Here is a 13,927-nt window from a genome sequence, read left to right as displayed (position 1 = left end):
CTTCATGGGGGTTCTCAAGGCAAGAATGCTGAAGTGGTATGCCATTCCCTTCTCCAGTGGACCACGTTTTGTCAGAACTCTCCACCATGACCCGTCTGTCTGGGTGGCCCTACACGGCATGGCTCATACTTTCATTGTGCTAGACAAGGCTGTGGTCCATGTGATCAGATTGTTTAGTTTTCTGTGATTGTGGTTTTCAGTCTGCCCTCTGAGAGTCTCTGGTGGGAATGGGGTTTGATTCTAAATGTGATTTCACCCCTCCTGCCGTCTTGCTGGGGCTTCTTTGCCCTTGGACGTGGGGTATCTCCTTACAGTTGCTCCAGCGCCGTGTAGCCGATGCTCCAGTCTTCATCATCTTCCAACCTATTTCACTGTTCGCTTGTTTATAGAGTATGTAGTTACCTGTCTTTCCTCCCAGAATGTTAGTCCCATGAGTACAAGGATCTTTGTCTCATTCTCTGAGACATCTTAAATACTTAAATCAGTGGCACACACTAAGACCCAAAATATTTTGGGTGAATAGTGAATAATTAATACTGACTATGTCCCGGCACTATGCTAAATGTCTACTGTGAATCAAACTTGGCCTCAATTTACTAGTTAGGGATGGAGATACAAAGATAATGAGTGTTGTGGCCAAGGTCCCAGCCAGGAAGTGGTGGAGCTAGGCTGGGAACCCAAGCAGTCTGTATCCAGGACTGAGGCCCTGATGCCTCCACGTTATTTCACTGGACTTTCACCATAGATGAACAGTATCACCTACTTGTTCAGGACAAGAGATATTTCCAGTAAAGCCTCTTTTCTCTGCCCTTCCTCCAAGAAAGGACGTGATTTCACATTAAACCTTTGTGAAAATTCATGTGAGGGTAAGTCTAATATCAAGTGTAGACTAAAGTAATTTTGTCCTGTGGTTTGTTGATTTTATACCTCAATAAGCAGGTTTATCTCATATGGGGACCTTTCTGACCCCCTTAAGAAGCTAGCTAGTTTTGCACATAAAGTTAAACTATAGGAGGTTATCTCAGAATTATAACTAGATTACCTCTTTGAGTCCTTCAAAATGGAGTGACCAAAAGAAAGACAGTTAAATCTAAATGATAGTGCCTCATAAATGGACATTATTTAGTAGAAAGGAAGAGAATTGCTCTTCTATAGTCTATGCATTCTTAAAATATGAAATATTTTACTGGTTCTGAACCAATAAATGGGAAAGATATGGGCAAGACTTACAAAATCAGAAGCATCCTGTCTTTGCTCTCATTATAAAAAGTATATTTTTTAAAAACTACAAAAGAAATGAAAATGTTAAAATGTAGGTACTTTAAAAGTGATTTCTCAAAGAATCCAGCAACATATTTGACGTAGTACACTCTCTTCATGTGTTCTTTCTCATTTCTCATTTCTTCTCGTTTCTTCTCATTAGATAATGCTAAAGCAGTCATCATATTTTTGGTGTTTCTGATTATTGTGACATCAATTGCCCTGCTCATTGTTCTCTATAAAATCTATGATCTGCATAAGAAAAGATCCAGGTAAGAGTTGATTTTAAAATGAAAAGATAATAATAATAGTTATAATGATGAAAGTCCCATTTATGAGGCCAACTTGGAACCGATTAAATGGAATTAAGAGATGACAGTAAGAAGTCTAGGACGTCACTAACCTTTGATGACAGACTCTCCTATGGTCTTATTGGTTTATATTAAACATTATTTTTTTCTATGTTCACTAATAATGGGATAGACTGCCTTTAGTAACAACCAATGAAAAGAATGTGTCTGTTCTTTTAGTACAAAGTGGGTCATAGGTATCCAGAAGTGCCAGTGGAGAGGAATACATGGGGAAGCATGTACATTCCTCTGGCCAGGAACAACTACCCTTTATGAAAATCAAGAAGTTCCAAATAAAAAGTTGCGGTCACTTCTCTGAGCCTGACCAACCACCCATGGGTGGTTCCTTCCTCCCCTACCTTCCTCCTCCTTCCCCACCCATTCTGCCTTCTTACCCACTCCCCTCTTCCCTCTGATCCTCCCCGCCTCTACTTCCTCCCTCCCTCAAGACGTTCAGTAAATATAAATTGCTTGCCAACTGAATTCTCTTTCTTAAGAGTATGCAAACTTACATTTCTTATCTTTACAGCAATTTAGATGAGCAGCAGGAACTAGTTGAAAGGGGTAAGTGTGCACGTTTTTTCACTGGCAAATATCTCCCTTGTTTTATATAATAATTCAACATTTAAGAAATCTAACCTGGACTTCCCCTGTGATAAAGTTTAAAGTCACTGATGCATTTATTTAACCAGCAAGGATCTGTACCTTCTCAAAGCGTGCCTGAAACTATGGCAGTGACAGGTCACAGACTCTGCATTTAAAATTGTAGGGTCTAGTAGAGGAAGACAGACTTGTGGACAGCTGTGACAGAAGTGGATAGGTGCCGTAATCATGGAGTGTGTACAGTGCTATAGAGACGGAAGATAGAAAGCTGTCTATGCAGAAGGCAAGAAGCTAGGTCTTCTAAGGTGGTGGGGGATCATTAGCCCAACAAAGGAGAGTGTGATGGAAGAGCAGATGGAAAGTCACACAGACTCACAGACAGGGAGGTGGCAAGTGTGTTCACGTCCCTGCAAGGGTGGGATGGGGGCTGTTCCCACTAAAGGCACGCAGACAGACGTGACAAAAGGTCACAACCTGACTTAGGAGATGAAAGCACATTTCATCTTTTCTCTCTCTCTCTCTTTTTTTTTTAAACTTTTACAGTACTTCTTTCAATTCTCTTTAAAAATGTGTTTTTTGATCCAGTAAAAAGGGGATGGGGTTAAGGAGTTGAAACTGTGTTTATAATAAAGAAAATGATTTGGTTTTGCATGCTCAAGAAACGTTTCAGAACTCCTCTGTTTGGTTTTAACTTGTCTCAGAAGGGGTCCAGGAGCATTTATCTCAGAGTTGCCACAGATTGCCCCTTGGAGTGGTTAGAACTTATCCAAATGCTATAAACCCTCAATGGTGGCCCTAGGTCAGGATGAGGGAATGCCGGGGAGCTCTAACCATCCAAAGGAACAGCTGTACATGGACAGTTTGATAGTTGTGATGGGATAGAAGATTTCCACAGTCAAAAAGTTAAATATAACCCTAATGGACATCTTTTTTCTTCATCTAATAAATAGGGGACAGTAACATGGATACTAAAAGAAATGCTGCTAGATGGACATGGCTGGGAGGAGGAACATAACTTCAACATGTGTCACAGCTTATATTCTCTTAAGATTCTGAAATAGTTGTTTGTCAGTATCCACATGCAATTATAGCTATTTACTTTAATATATTTTGTTCTTTAGTAAGTTATTTCACAAGTGTGGTATATATTGAGTTTCATACACTGGTGGCGTGAAAAATGAACACAGTCTGTTTACAGTCAAGATTATGACATTAAGACGAGTTCTGGGTATAAGGGTAGTCATCACATTCTCTTATTTATATGTTTACAATATTTCACAATAACTTAGATAAAATTTAAAAATATACAATATAGTTAAGTATAATAATTGTCATAAAATGTGCATAATGAACAAAGAAATGTAGCCCTAGATCTCCTTACAGTGGTGATACTTGGCCTGAAATCTGTCACTGCAGATAGACAGTGAGGAGGGGCATTCTCTGCAGAGAAGACAGTGTGAATGGAGGCATGGGGGGAACCTCTGTGATGCACTTGGCGAATATTTGTGCCTAAGATGTAGAGCAAGAGTGTAGGAAACTGGTTGCGATGAGTCAAATGATACTATAAAAAGTGCTCATATATCACGTTAACCATTGAAACTTTAACCTGTAGACTATGGAGCACAAACAGTAGTGTGAGCTTTGGAGCAAGTGGAGTTGCATGCTCATATTTGTGGATCAGAAGATGAATTTGTGGCAGTTTCAAAAGTCAGTCAGAGTGGGTACAGACTGGAGGCAGGGAGAGGGGTTGTCATGTGGATGAGGAGGGGTCCCAAGCGTGACCCTGGGCAGAAGATGTGGAAGGTACACAGTGACCTGTTGGATGTAAGGACAGAGGGAGAAATCGTGGGTCACTTGGAGGTTTGCTTGCTAGGTGACTTTGGGAGTGGTGGTCCCATTTGCTGAGATTTGAGATGCTAGAATAAAGGGGAGATGCCTTTGAACATCTTGAGTTTGGGGTCCTTCTGGGATAACTGGGTGGAAGATCTGAGAGTCAGTGGGAAAGATTAATATATAAAAGACCAGAGGAGTACTAGAACCCCAAATTTAGATGTCATAGGTTTACAGGTGAATCTCTGTGTGAGTGAGATGTTCCGGGTGGACTGTGTGTGAGGAGGAAAAACGCTCAGGGCTTAACCCAAGATTCGCTTCTAATGAAATGTGTGTGAACGTGGGAAGGAGAGATGTGACACCAGCCATGAACCTTTAATGTGTTTAAAGATGATGAGAAGCAGCTGATGAACGTGGAGCCCATCCATGCAGATGTTTTGCTGGAGACTTACAAGCGAAAGATCGCGGATGAAGGAAGGCTCTTCCTGGCTGAGTTTCAGGTGGGTGCTCTTCTTGCCATAGGACGAGAAAGTTTACTCCATCACCAGCGTGATCCGTCTTAAATGTGTTGTGTAGCTGTTGGCCTTGATAGTTTATCCCACATTATAGTGCAGTGGAGTCAAAGCAGCTATTATTATCAGGTATTTGCAGACCAGCAGAGATGTATCGTCGTAAAACTAGTCAACATTTCAAGGTAATGCTGCTTCAGTGAATGAGTACTAGTTACGAAGTCGTGTCCAGAAACACATTTGGCTGATGTGTCCTTGTGCTCTAGATAATTATCCAAGTGTGTTTTTCAATGAATTTGAAAGTGGCAGAGCAATTACTGCTAAATTTGCTCTCATGGGATTTATTCTCCAAGTAGTCCCTCATTCATTTTCTTAAAGAGGGCTTTTTGCATAATTCCTAATAACGTTCATTTCAATTACCATATGCAGCTTGTTCACCAGGGTAAAGGAAATACGTACCATGATGTCTCACTTGTTCAGAATGATAAGTGGTGAGGGGAAGTGGTTTTTCTACAATCTGCTCTGACCCAAAGGATCTTTGTGTCTTTCAGAGCATTCCACGGGTATTTAGCAAGTTTTCCATCAAGGATGCTCGAAAATCCTTTAACCAGAACAAAAACCGCTATGTTGATATCCTTCCCTGTAAGTGTTCATTGAGAATTGGATTCCCATACATTTAGGCTACTTGATTATTCATTATATCACTTATTTAATATTCCTTTTCCTTGAGCAGATGACTACAACCGTGTTGAACTCTCTGACGTAAGTGGAGATCCAGGATCAAACTACATAAATGCCAGCTATATTGATGTGAGTAAGAAGTGCATAATGGCCAGGTTTTACAGCTTCACCATTTTCATTTTTCTTGTGTCTATACGTTCTATTCAGCTCCATCCTTGTCATGGCAGATTTTTATGTTTTTAAAGAGTTTATTGCAGTGTAGCTGATGAACAATGTTGTGTAAGTTTAGGTGTGCAGCAAAGTGAGTCAGTTAAACACATACATATGTCCAGTCATGGCAAGTTTTTAGAAATATTATTTGAAATCCTTTGATAGAAGCCCATCAATGTCACTGGTATAAACAACAACATCACTAATATTTGCAAGAACAGTTATTTATTATTTACTATCACTGCTAGGTAATATAGGATTTTCCTCTCCCAACAAAATGATAATAAGAATCAAAACACTGTTGCCTGCCATGTGCTGTGTATCACCTAAATTATCTGTGTGTGTATTTCTCATGAGTCCTGCATTTGCACCTCACCATGGAGGTGAGGACTGGAAGGCACTGGTTAATTTGTTACTTTGCCCTTGTTTAGTTAGTAAATGTCTGAAGAGATTGTACATGGTTAATTTATCCAAAATATTTTAAAATTGTAATTTATTATACCATTGTTAAGTAAGTAATGCATCACACAAAATTTAAAAAAAAAATAAGCAGTATAAAAATACAGAGAAACTATTACAGAGTATATAGCAGGACCTTATTGGTTATCTGTTTTATATACACTAATGTATATATGTTAATCCTAAACTTCAGTTTTTATCATAGATTATCTTGCGGCAGAGGAGACCTGCGTTCCATCCCTGGTCGGGAAGATCCGCTATAGAAGGCAGGGCATCCCACTCCAGTACTGGCTGGAGAATCCCAGGGCCAGAGGACCCGAGCAGGCTACAGTCTGCGGGGTCGCAAAGAGTCGGACACGACTGAGCGACTAACACTACTACTACTGTTCCCGAGTGTGCCAGAATATTTTACTGTCCCTGAAGGAAATATGAACAGCTTTGTTTTTTTAGACTTTTTGTTTTGTATGGGGGTGGATACATGTTTATGTATAACTGAATCATTGTGCTATACACCTGAGACTAACACAACACTGTCAATAAGCTATACCCCAATAGAAAATAAAGTAAAAATGCAGAGACACTGTAAACACTCCCTCCCACCCACCCGCCGTGTAGGCAGCACCCCACCCGTCTCAGAAGGCAAGCTTTATGTTGTTTTGGGGTTTCCCTGGTGGTTCAGTCAGTAAAGAATCCATCTGCAATGCAGGAGACTGTCTGCAGTGCCGGAAACCTGCTTCAGTCCCTGGCTTGGGAAGATCCCCTGGGGAGAGCGTGGCAACCTGCTCCAGTGTTCTTGCCTGGAGAATCCCATGGACAGAGGAGCCCGGCGGGCTGCAGTCTGTGGGGTGGCAGAGTCGGACACGACTTGGCAGCTAAACCACCACCACATTTTTCCTATTTATCCACTGAGGATTTCTTTATACACAAACCAAAACAGCAATATTTGTTGCCCAGCGCTTATCCAAAAATGTTACCATGATATTCACACTGCTCTGTATGACGTTTAATTTAACTAAAATATATATCTTGGATACATAAAATGTCACTCTGTGAAAGCAGAGATTGGCAGGCTTTCTCTGTAAGGGGCCAGATAGCAACTTTTGGGGTTTTACAGGATTCGCCACCTCTGTGAAAGCTCCTCAGCTCTGAAGCCCATGACTACACGTCTATAGACAATGCATAATGTGGCTGATTCTGGACCATCAGTGGTATATCCTGGCACTAGATAAAAGGTAGAAGTTTGAGGCTAATCTCAGGATGAGTTATTGAAAGAAATTGAGTAAAAATCCCCAAAGTTACTCTATGGCTGGTAAGGAGGATTAAGTTGCGGCAGACGGTGCTTTCAAGTTTGACAGGATATAAAATGTAGGAATGCCTGATTACTCTTATAAATTGCTGCACCATCCCAGATGGAGCTAAAACCTGTGTACTTTTCAGCTTTGTTTAGGGTCTATCACAAAGACACATGAAATCATGGATATTGTTTGTAAATGTTAATATGTTTGGCACAGTTAAATGACTGATCACGAGTTAATAAACTCCCCCTTATAATTTGAAACTGCTCAGGAAAATACACACTCAAGAAATGACAGATTTGAAGCAACTTCCTTACTTCACACTTCTGCATGTAAATGAATAATTGAACACTCAGTAAATGATATTTCTTTTTGTCTGCCTTGAACAGGGTTTCAAAGAACCCAGGAAATACATTGCAGCGCAAGGTAATTTCTCTGGTAGTCTGATATTCTTTTTGAATAATTTCTTTTTAGCATTTTTAAAAGGGTACTTCTTACCAGTTTTTACTTGTTTACCACCTAGGTCCCAGGGATGAGACTGTTGATGATTTCTGGAGGATGATCTGGGAGCAGAAAGCCACGGTTATTGTCATGGTCACTCGTTGTGAAGAAGGGAACAAGGTAGGAACCCAGAAGGTTTTCAGGGTGAAGGTCTAGGAATCACAAGGTGGAGGCTGGATGTTAGGAAAAGAGAGGGTTGGACTGCATTTCAAAACGTCACATCTGTATGTGCTTGATGACAAAACAGACAGTTCTCTCTTTGAACATTTGATTTCAATTTTCATACCTACAGAAGGATAAAATGTGTACATATATAAATATATGTCCCTGGAGAAGGAAATGGCAACCCACTCCAGTATTCTTGCCAGGAAAATTCCATGGACAGATGAATCTGTCAGGTTGCAGCCCATGGGGGTCACCAAAGAGTCGGACATGACTTCACAACTGAGCATGCAAATTGACGTATATAGGAGTAGAATTTAAATGTTTCTGCTTAATTGCTGGACTCCTATGGGATTCCTGTTTTGTTCAAGTATTATTTCAAGTTCAGTACACTTCTATGAGCTGGTTTCACAAGTACTTGTGAATACTTGAAACACATTGACCTTCACGCTGACCTTGGAGAGATAGATGGTAATTTATGTAACATGACTTTAGGAAGCCTGAAAACCTCCGCATACCCCAGCCTGAAATTAACCACATGCAACCACAGAATTTCTTGCTCACCACGAAGCGCGTCCCCATTTAATATGCAGCTAAGCCTGGGAAGATCATCTGCTGGGTAGAATTAAGGAAAACCTTCTGGGCACTTCATGGGAAATGGAATACTTTTCAAGCATCCCAGTGAAATGGAACAGAAAAATGTTTTAAGACATTCAAAGAGCACACTTCTTGTTTGTTTTGTTTTACGAAGAGTGTTTAATGAACAAATTCATTTAAATGAGAAACTTCAATGGTCAATGGCTTTTTAACATAGAACAAGTGTGCAGAGTACTGGCCGTCGCTGGAAGAGGGCAGCCGGGTTTATGGAGATGTGATTGTGGAGATCAACGAGCACAAAAGATGCCCGGATTACATCATTCAGAAGCTGACCGTTGGAAACGTGAGTTTGGTTTTGATAGAATTTTATCTTCATACTGTTAGTATAAAATGTGACTGTGGAATAGTCAATGTGAGACATTGAAATATACCTGGAAATTTTATTTTTAATGAACTACATGGGGGGAGAGTTGGTTAAAACAATAAGCCACCAAGGTCAAGTAAGTCACAGTGAAGATGATCTTTGTCCACATCGCATCCAAAGTATTTATAATGTTGTGACTCTTGAAGTGCAAATAGCTCATTAATTGTGTTAAATGAATGACTGAATTATTGAACGAGTGATAAAAATGGTCCTTAGTCTCAGTAGGTTTATTACCATTATGGAAAGAATATTTATACAATGGCATAGAGACTACTGTAAGAAGTCTAAAGTTCTAACTGTGTAGGAGAGAGAAAATATTTAGGTCAGAAAAAAAATGGTCAGTGTGGCCTGTTAAAATGGTGGTCTTCCCACTAATTATTATATGATTCTGCTCATCTGAAAAGTCTAGATTAGTCACACTTACAGAGACAGAAGATTGGTTAGTGATTGTTTGGTACTGAGGTGGGTGGGGCAAGAATAGAGCTGACTGCTGATCTGTATAGGGTTTTTTGGGAGGGTCATGAAAATACCCTATAATTAGTGGTGATGACTTCACAACTCTACGACTATAATAAAAACTTTTACTGTTTAAAGGAATGTGCAAATATCTTAATAAAGGTATTAAAAATGGAGATCTTTATACTGAGATTTGATCCCTAGATTGGGAAGACCCCCTGCAGTAGGACATGGCAACCCACTCCAGTATTCTTGCCTGGAGAATCCCATGGACAGAGGAGCCTGGTGGGCTGCCGTCCTTGGGGCCCCAAAGAGTCAGACACGACTGAGCGAATAATACACACATGTACACACATAGAGAAGTTTGATGGTTTCTCTCAATTCCATTTATTGGAAGTTTTCTCAGTAATCTGAATTGTACTTCCATATGATCCAGATACATTTTGTGCAAGAAAAAAAAATACCAGTTGCCTATTTCTCCTACGGCCTTCTAAAGTCTTACAGCATCTCTAACAACTAACAGCTATGACCTTGGAGGTCTGTGAAACCAGTGGTTCATGGCTGAATATATGATGCACTGGAGCCAGGAAGGACCAGTCATAGATGGGGGTGATGTGCAGAGGCCGACGCCAATCTGGTTACATTGATTAGTCTGGCATTACGCTTCCTCATTAGCTCAGTTACTTCCGATCTCAAAGTGACATCCAGCCACGTTGGGAGTTCCTCTTCATACTTAGAGATTACGAATCATGCATCTTTTAGTGCTTGCCTTGAAGTTGGGACGAACATGAGCTGTAATCTGGAGCTGACTTTCCCCAGTTCTCTCTCTACTGTCTGAACTGACATTTCTAATATGAGAAATACAGCATTAGTCAAATAATTAATCAGACTTTCTTCCTATGATGATAGTCCTATTTGTCTGGCTACCCAAGAAGAAGTATTCCAAGCCGTTGTGAGAGTGGCTTTTACTCTATTTCTTTCCAATCCCATCCACCAGCCCCCGGTTTTGTGTGTGTGTTCTTGTGTTTTCACTTTGTTTGTTTGTTTTGGGCTTGGCAGCATGAACGCTCCTAGCAGTTTCAGCTACACTTGTCATACATTACTTACCTCCCTGGTAAGTAATTGCTTACCTGTTAGTGCATGCCGTGCCTGCATGATGTCCCAATTCCTAGTTCTTCTTTGGAGAGGAAAATGCAATCATGAATGAAAAAAAAACTTGCATGAGAAGTGTTTTGTACCGGTCCTCCCTTACCTGCTTACTTTCCATAGTTAGAAAGAAAAATCATCTAAAAGAAATATTATCTCCTGACTAGAGAAAAGAAAAAGCAAATGGAAGGGCAGTGACTCACATTCAGTTCACCAGCTGGCCAGACCACGGGGTCCCCGAAGAACCCCACCTGCTCCTCAAGCTGCGCAGGAGGGTAAACGCTTTCAGCAACTTCTTCAGCGGCCCCATCGTGGTCCACTGCAGGTACGTGAAGACCTCCCCAAAGCACCAGGGCTGTTCACACCCGCGCCCGTGGGGCTGTCGGGGCCACCCTCCCCTTTGGCAGCTGTTGCTTCCAGAAGGTCTATGAGAAGGTTACGATGTTTCCTCTGACTAACCCTTCTGGGCTTTTTAAAAAATTATTATTATTTTTTTTATTGAAGGATAATTGCTTTACAGAATTTTGCTGTTTTCTGTCAAACCTCAGCACAAATCCTGTATTCTAACACATATATACGGAATCTAGATATATGGTACTGAAGAATTTATTTTCAGAGCAACAGTGGAGAGACAGAGAGAGAGAACAGACTTGTGGACGTGGGGCCAGGGGAGGAGAGGGTGAGATGTATGGGGAGAGTAACACGGAAACGTACATTACCATATGTAAACTAGACAGCCAATGGGAATTTGCTCTATGGGTCAGGAAACTCAAACAGGGGCTCTGGATCACCTAGAGGGGTGGGAGGGGGAGGGAGACGGGGGCCACTTCTGGGCTTTTCTGTTCATTTTCCTCCATTCATTTGCTTTATCAGTGCTGGTGTTGGGCGCACAGGCACCTATATCGGGATCGATGCCATGCTGGAAGGCCTGGAGGCGGAGAACAAGGTGGATGTCTATGGCTATGTCGTCAAGCTCAGACGACAGAGGTGCCTGATGGTTCAGGTGGAGGTATGTTCCAGGCACGGTCCTCACTTTGAGCTTCCGACTTAAATCTTTTCTCATGGTGGGAGTAGTAACCTTAAAGGAAATCCAAATTGTTCTCACTCTCAAACAGCTTCTTTCCATTTCCTGAAAACTAAAGCACCGATCAAGTTAGAAGCATTTTGCATTGGTGGCTGAGAACACTGTGGAATAAGGATGACTATAAAGTATATGTTAAAAAATAATGACATACCATTTACACATCCTAGGTTGGGAAACAATTAAAAATGCCAAAACAGAGTTTGTCAGCATTTCATAAAATTGAACCTAGGAAGACATAATAGTACAATACAGTGGTTAAGAGTCTAGTTTTTCAAACTAGATTTAGAAGTTTCAAATTGTGATAGTTATTCTTAATACCATGCACTCTTCAACCAGTTTATCAGGTTCCTGTGCTTCAGTGACGTCATCCAAATGGAGATAATAATATTGTTTACCTTACAGAGTTAAGACACAAAAGATCATCCAAGTAAAGCACTTATACAAGTCCCAGAAACACACACATAGTCAGTAATTGTAATTGATGAATATTATTCTAGAGAATGTCTGCACTTGACCCAGAAATTCCATATATATGTGTATGCACCCAAGAGAAGCATTTCCAAATCGAGAAGCATTTCCAAATCGAGAAGCATTTCCAAATCTGCCCAACCAGACACATATTCAGGAGTGTTCACTGAATTCAACATTGCTAGGATAACAAAAATGGAAAACTTTTAGATGTGTATCAGTATGGGAGTAGGCCTGCAGAATATGGGCAGGGGGACTCTGTACACCATGTCCTGCTGCAGTTGGCAGGATTGATCGGTCTGTAGCTCTCAGCGTGGGCAGGTGCTAGATGAGAGCAGTGAGCAAATACAGTCACCAGATAAAACATATACAGAACGATGTATGTAACTGTTAAGAAAGGACACGGAAATACGATGTTTATAAATACATGCATGTTATTGTAGAAGTCTTAAAATGGATTGTCCACCGGAAAAGAAGGAACTATTTCCTGTGGCAAAATAACATAGAATGGAAGGATACAGTCAGAGTAGAGGTGGTGTTAAAGAAGCTTGAACTTTATCAGAAATATGTCATTTATTTAAAAGCAATTCAACTATGGTAAAAGTTTAAGAATAGTTAAATCTGGGTTTGGTATTTTATGTTTTCTTGTATGTATATTAGTTGCTTAGTTGTGTCCAGCTCTTTGTGACCCCGTGGACTGTAGCCTGTCAGGCTCCTCTATCCATGGGATTCTCTGGGCAAGAATACTGGAGTGGGTTGCCATTCCTTTCTCCAGGGGATCTTCCTAACTCAGTGATTGAACCTGGGTCTCCTGCATTGCAGACTGATTCTTTACCATCTAAGCCACCAGGGAAGCCCCAGGTATACCGGAGTGGGTAGCCGTTCCCTTCTTCGCAGGATCTTCCAAACCTAGGGATTGAACCTGGGTCTCCCACAAAGCAGGCAGATTCTTTCGTATAATCTCTATTTTAAAAGGTGCTAGAAAACTTTTAAAAAATGTGTTCTATGGAATATCAACTTGCTTTTTTCCCTCTCAGATACAATGTGGAACTTTATAGTTTTATATCTTGGTAATTTAACTTACTAACTCAACACTAGTCCTGGGAGGAAGTAACAGATAGTGTTTTTTAACCGTTAGGAATAAAGTAGAAGTTATAACCTACATTATAGATGCCTAATCTATTTGTGAAGCTGTTTTTTTTTTCCTGGCAAAATAATCTGAGATGGAATTTACTCATTTCCCAGAGAACTGTGAGTGCCAACTTCCAGATTATTTAAATGTGGCAGATACCAATGTTCTCTTCCATACATTGTCTCCAGATGAACCAAATGTGGGGGATGTGTACTTTATTTAAATGTGATTCATTGGACTGTAAATGATAAATTAACTGTCTCTATCCTTCCTTGAAATGACAGGCACAGTACATCTTGATTCACCAGGCCTTGGTGGAGTACAATCAGTTTGGGGAGACAGAAGTGAGCCTGTCTGAGTTACACCCATACCTGTCTAACATGAAGAAAAGAGACCCGCCCAGTGAGCCTTCCCCACTGGAGGCTGAGTTCCAGGTAACAGCACCCACTTGGACCTCTGTCTATTTCCCAGCTCTGTCCTGTATACGTGGCCTGGCTCTTGTATTCGGGCTTTGCCTTAACACGGAGCACCGATGAGGGAACTAAGACACAGAGAGTTTAAGAGAAATGCCTGAAAGCACAAAATGATTAGGTAGGAAACCTGTTTAAATCTAGAAATCTGACGCTGCGGCCAACATGTTAACCATTCCTCGTTAACCTGGTATAAAATAAAGTGTCAAAATAATAGTATATAGCCACAAAATTGGCCCGCCAAAGGCAGCATAGCATCTCACCTTTAACAACTACATCTGGTTTTGGTT

At 40.8% G+C, this 13,927-nt stretch overlaps 1 protein-coding gene across 7 annotated transcripts in view; it reads left to right on the top strand.

Moving 5' to 3' along the window:
• Nucleotides 1-13,927, top strand: part of PTPRC (protein tyrosine phosphatase receptor type C) — a 121,336-nt gene that overhangs the window by 93,418 nt on the left and 13,991 nt on the right. For all 7 annotated transcript variants that reach the window (XM_070473832.1, XM_070473831.1, XM_020910043.2 and 4 more), the window contains 11 exons: nt 1,424-1,532; nt 2,140-2,174; nt 4,434-4,543; nt 5,104-5,194; nt 5,286-5,362; nt 7,587-7,623; nt 7,721-7,818; nt 8,675-8,800; nt 10,651-10,808; nt 11,357-11,492; nt 13,452-13,601. In XM_070473832.1, coding sequence (XP_070329933.1) covers nt 1,424-1,532; nt 2,140-2,174; nt 4,434-4,543; nt 5,104-5,194; nt 5,286-5,362; nt 7,587-7,623; nt 7,721-7,818; nt 8,675-8,800; nt 10,651-10,808; nt 11,357-11,492; nt 13,452-13,601 — 1,127 coding nt within the window. The remainder of the gene's footprint in view (nt 1-1,423; nt 1,533-2,139; nt 2,175-4,433; nt 4,544-5,103; nt 5,195-5,285; nt 5,363-7,586; nt 7,624-7,720; nt 7,819-8,674; nt 8,801-10,650; nt 10,809-11,356; nt 11,493-13,451; nt 13,602-13,927) is intronic.

The sequence above is a fragment of the Odocoileus virginianus genome, chromosome 11, assembly GCF_023699985.2.
Source record: "Odocoileus virginianus isolate 20LAN1187 ecotype Illinois chromosome 11, Ovbor_1.2, whole genome shotgun sequence".
Lineage (NCBI taxonomy): Eukaryota > Metazoa > Chordata > Mammalia > Artiodactyla > Cervidae > Odocoileus > Odocoileus virginianus.
The sequence above is the reverse complement of the archived record's forward strand: the minus strand, read 5'-3'. Positions and strand labels throughout refer to the sequence as shown.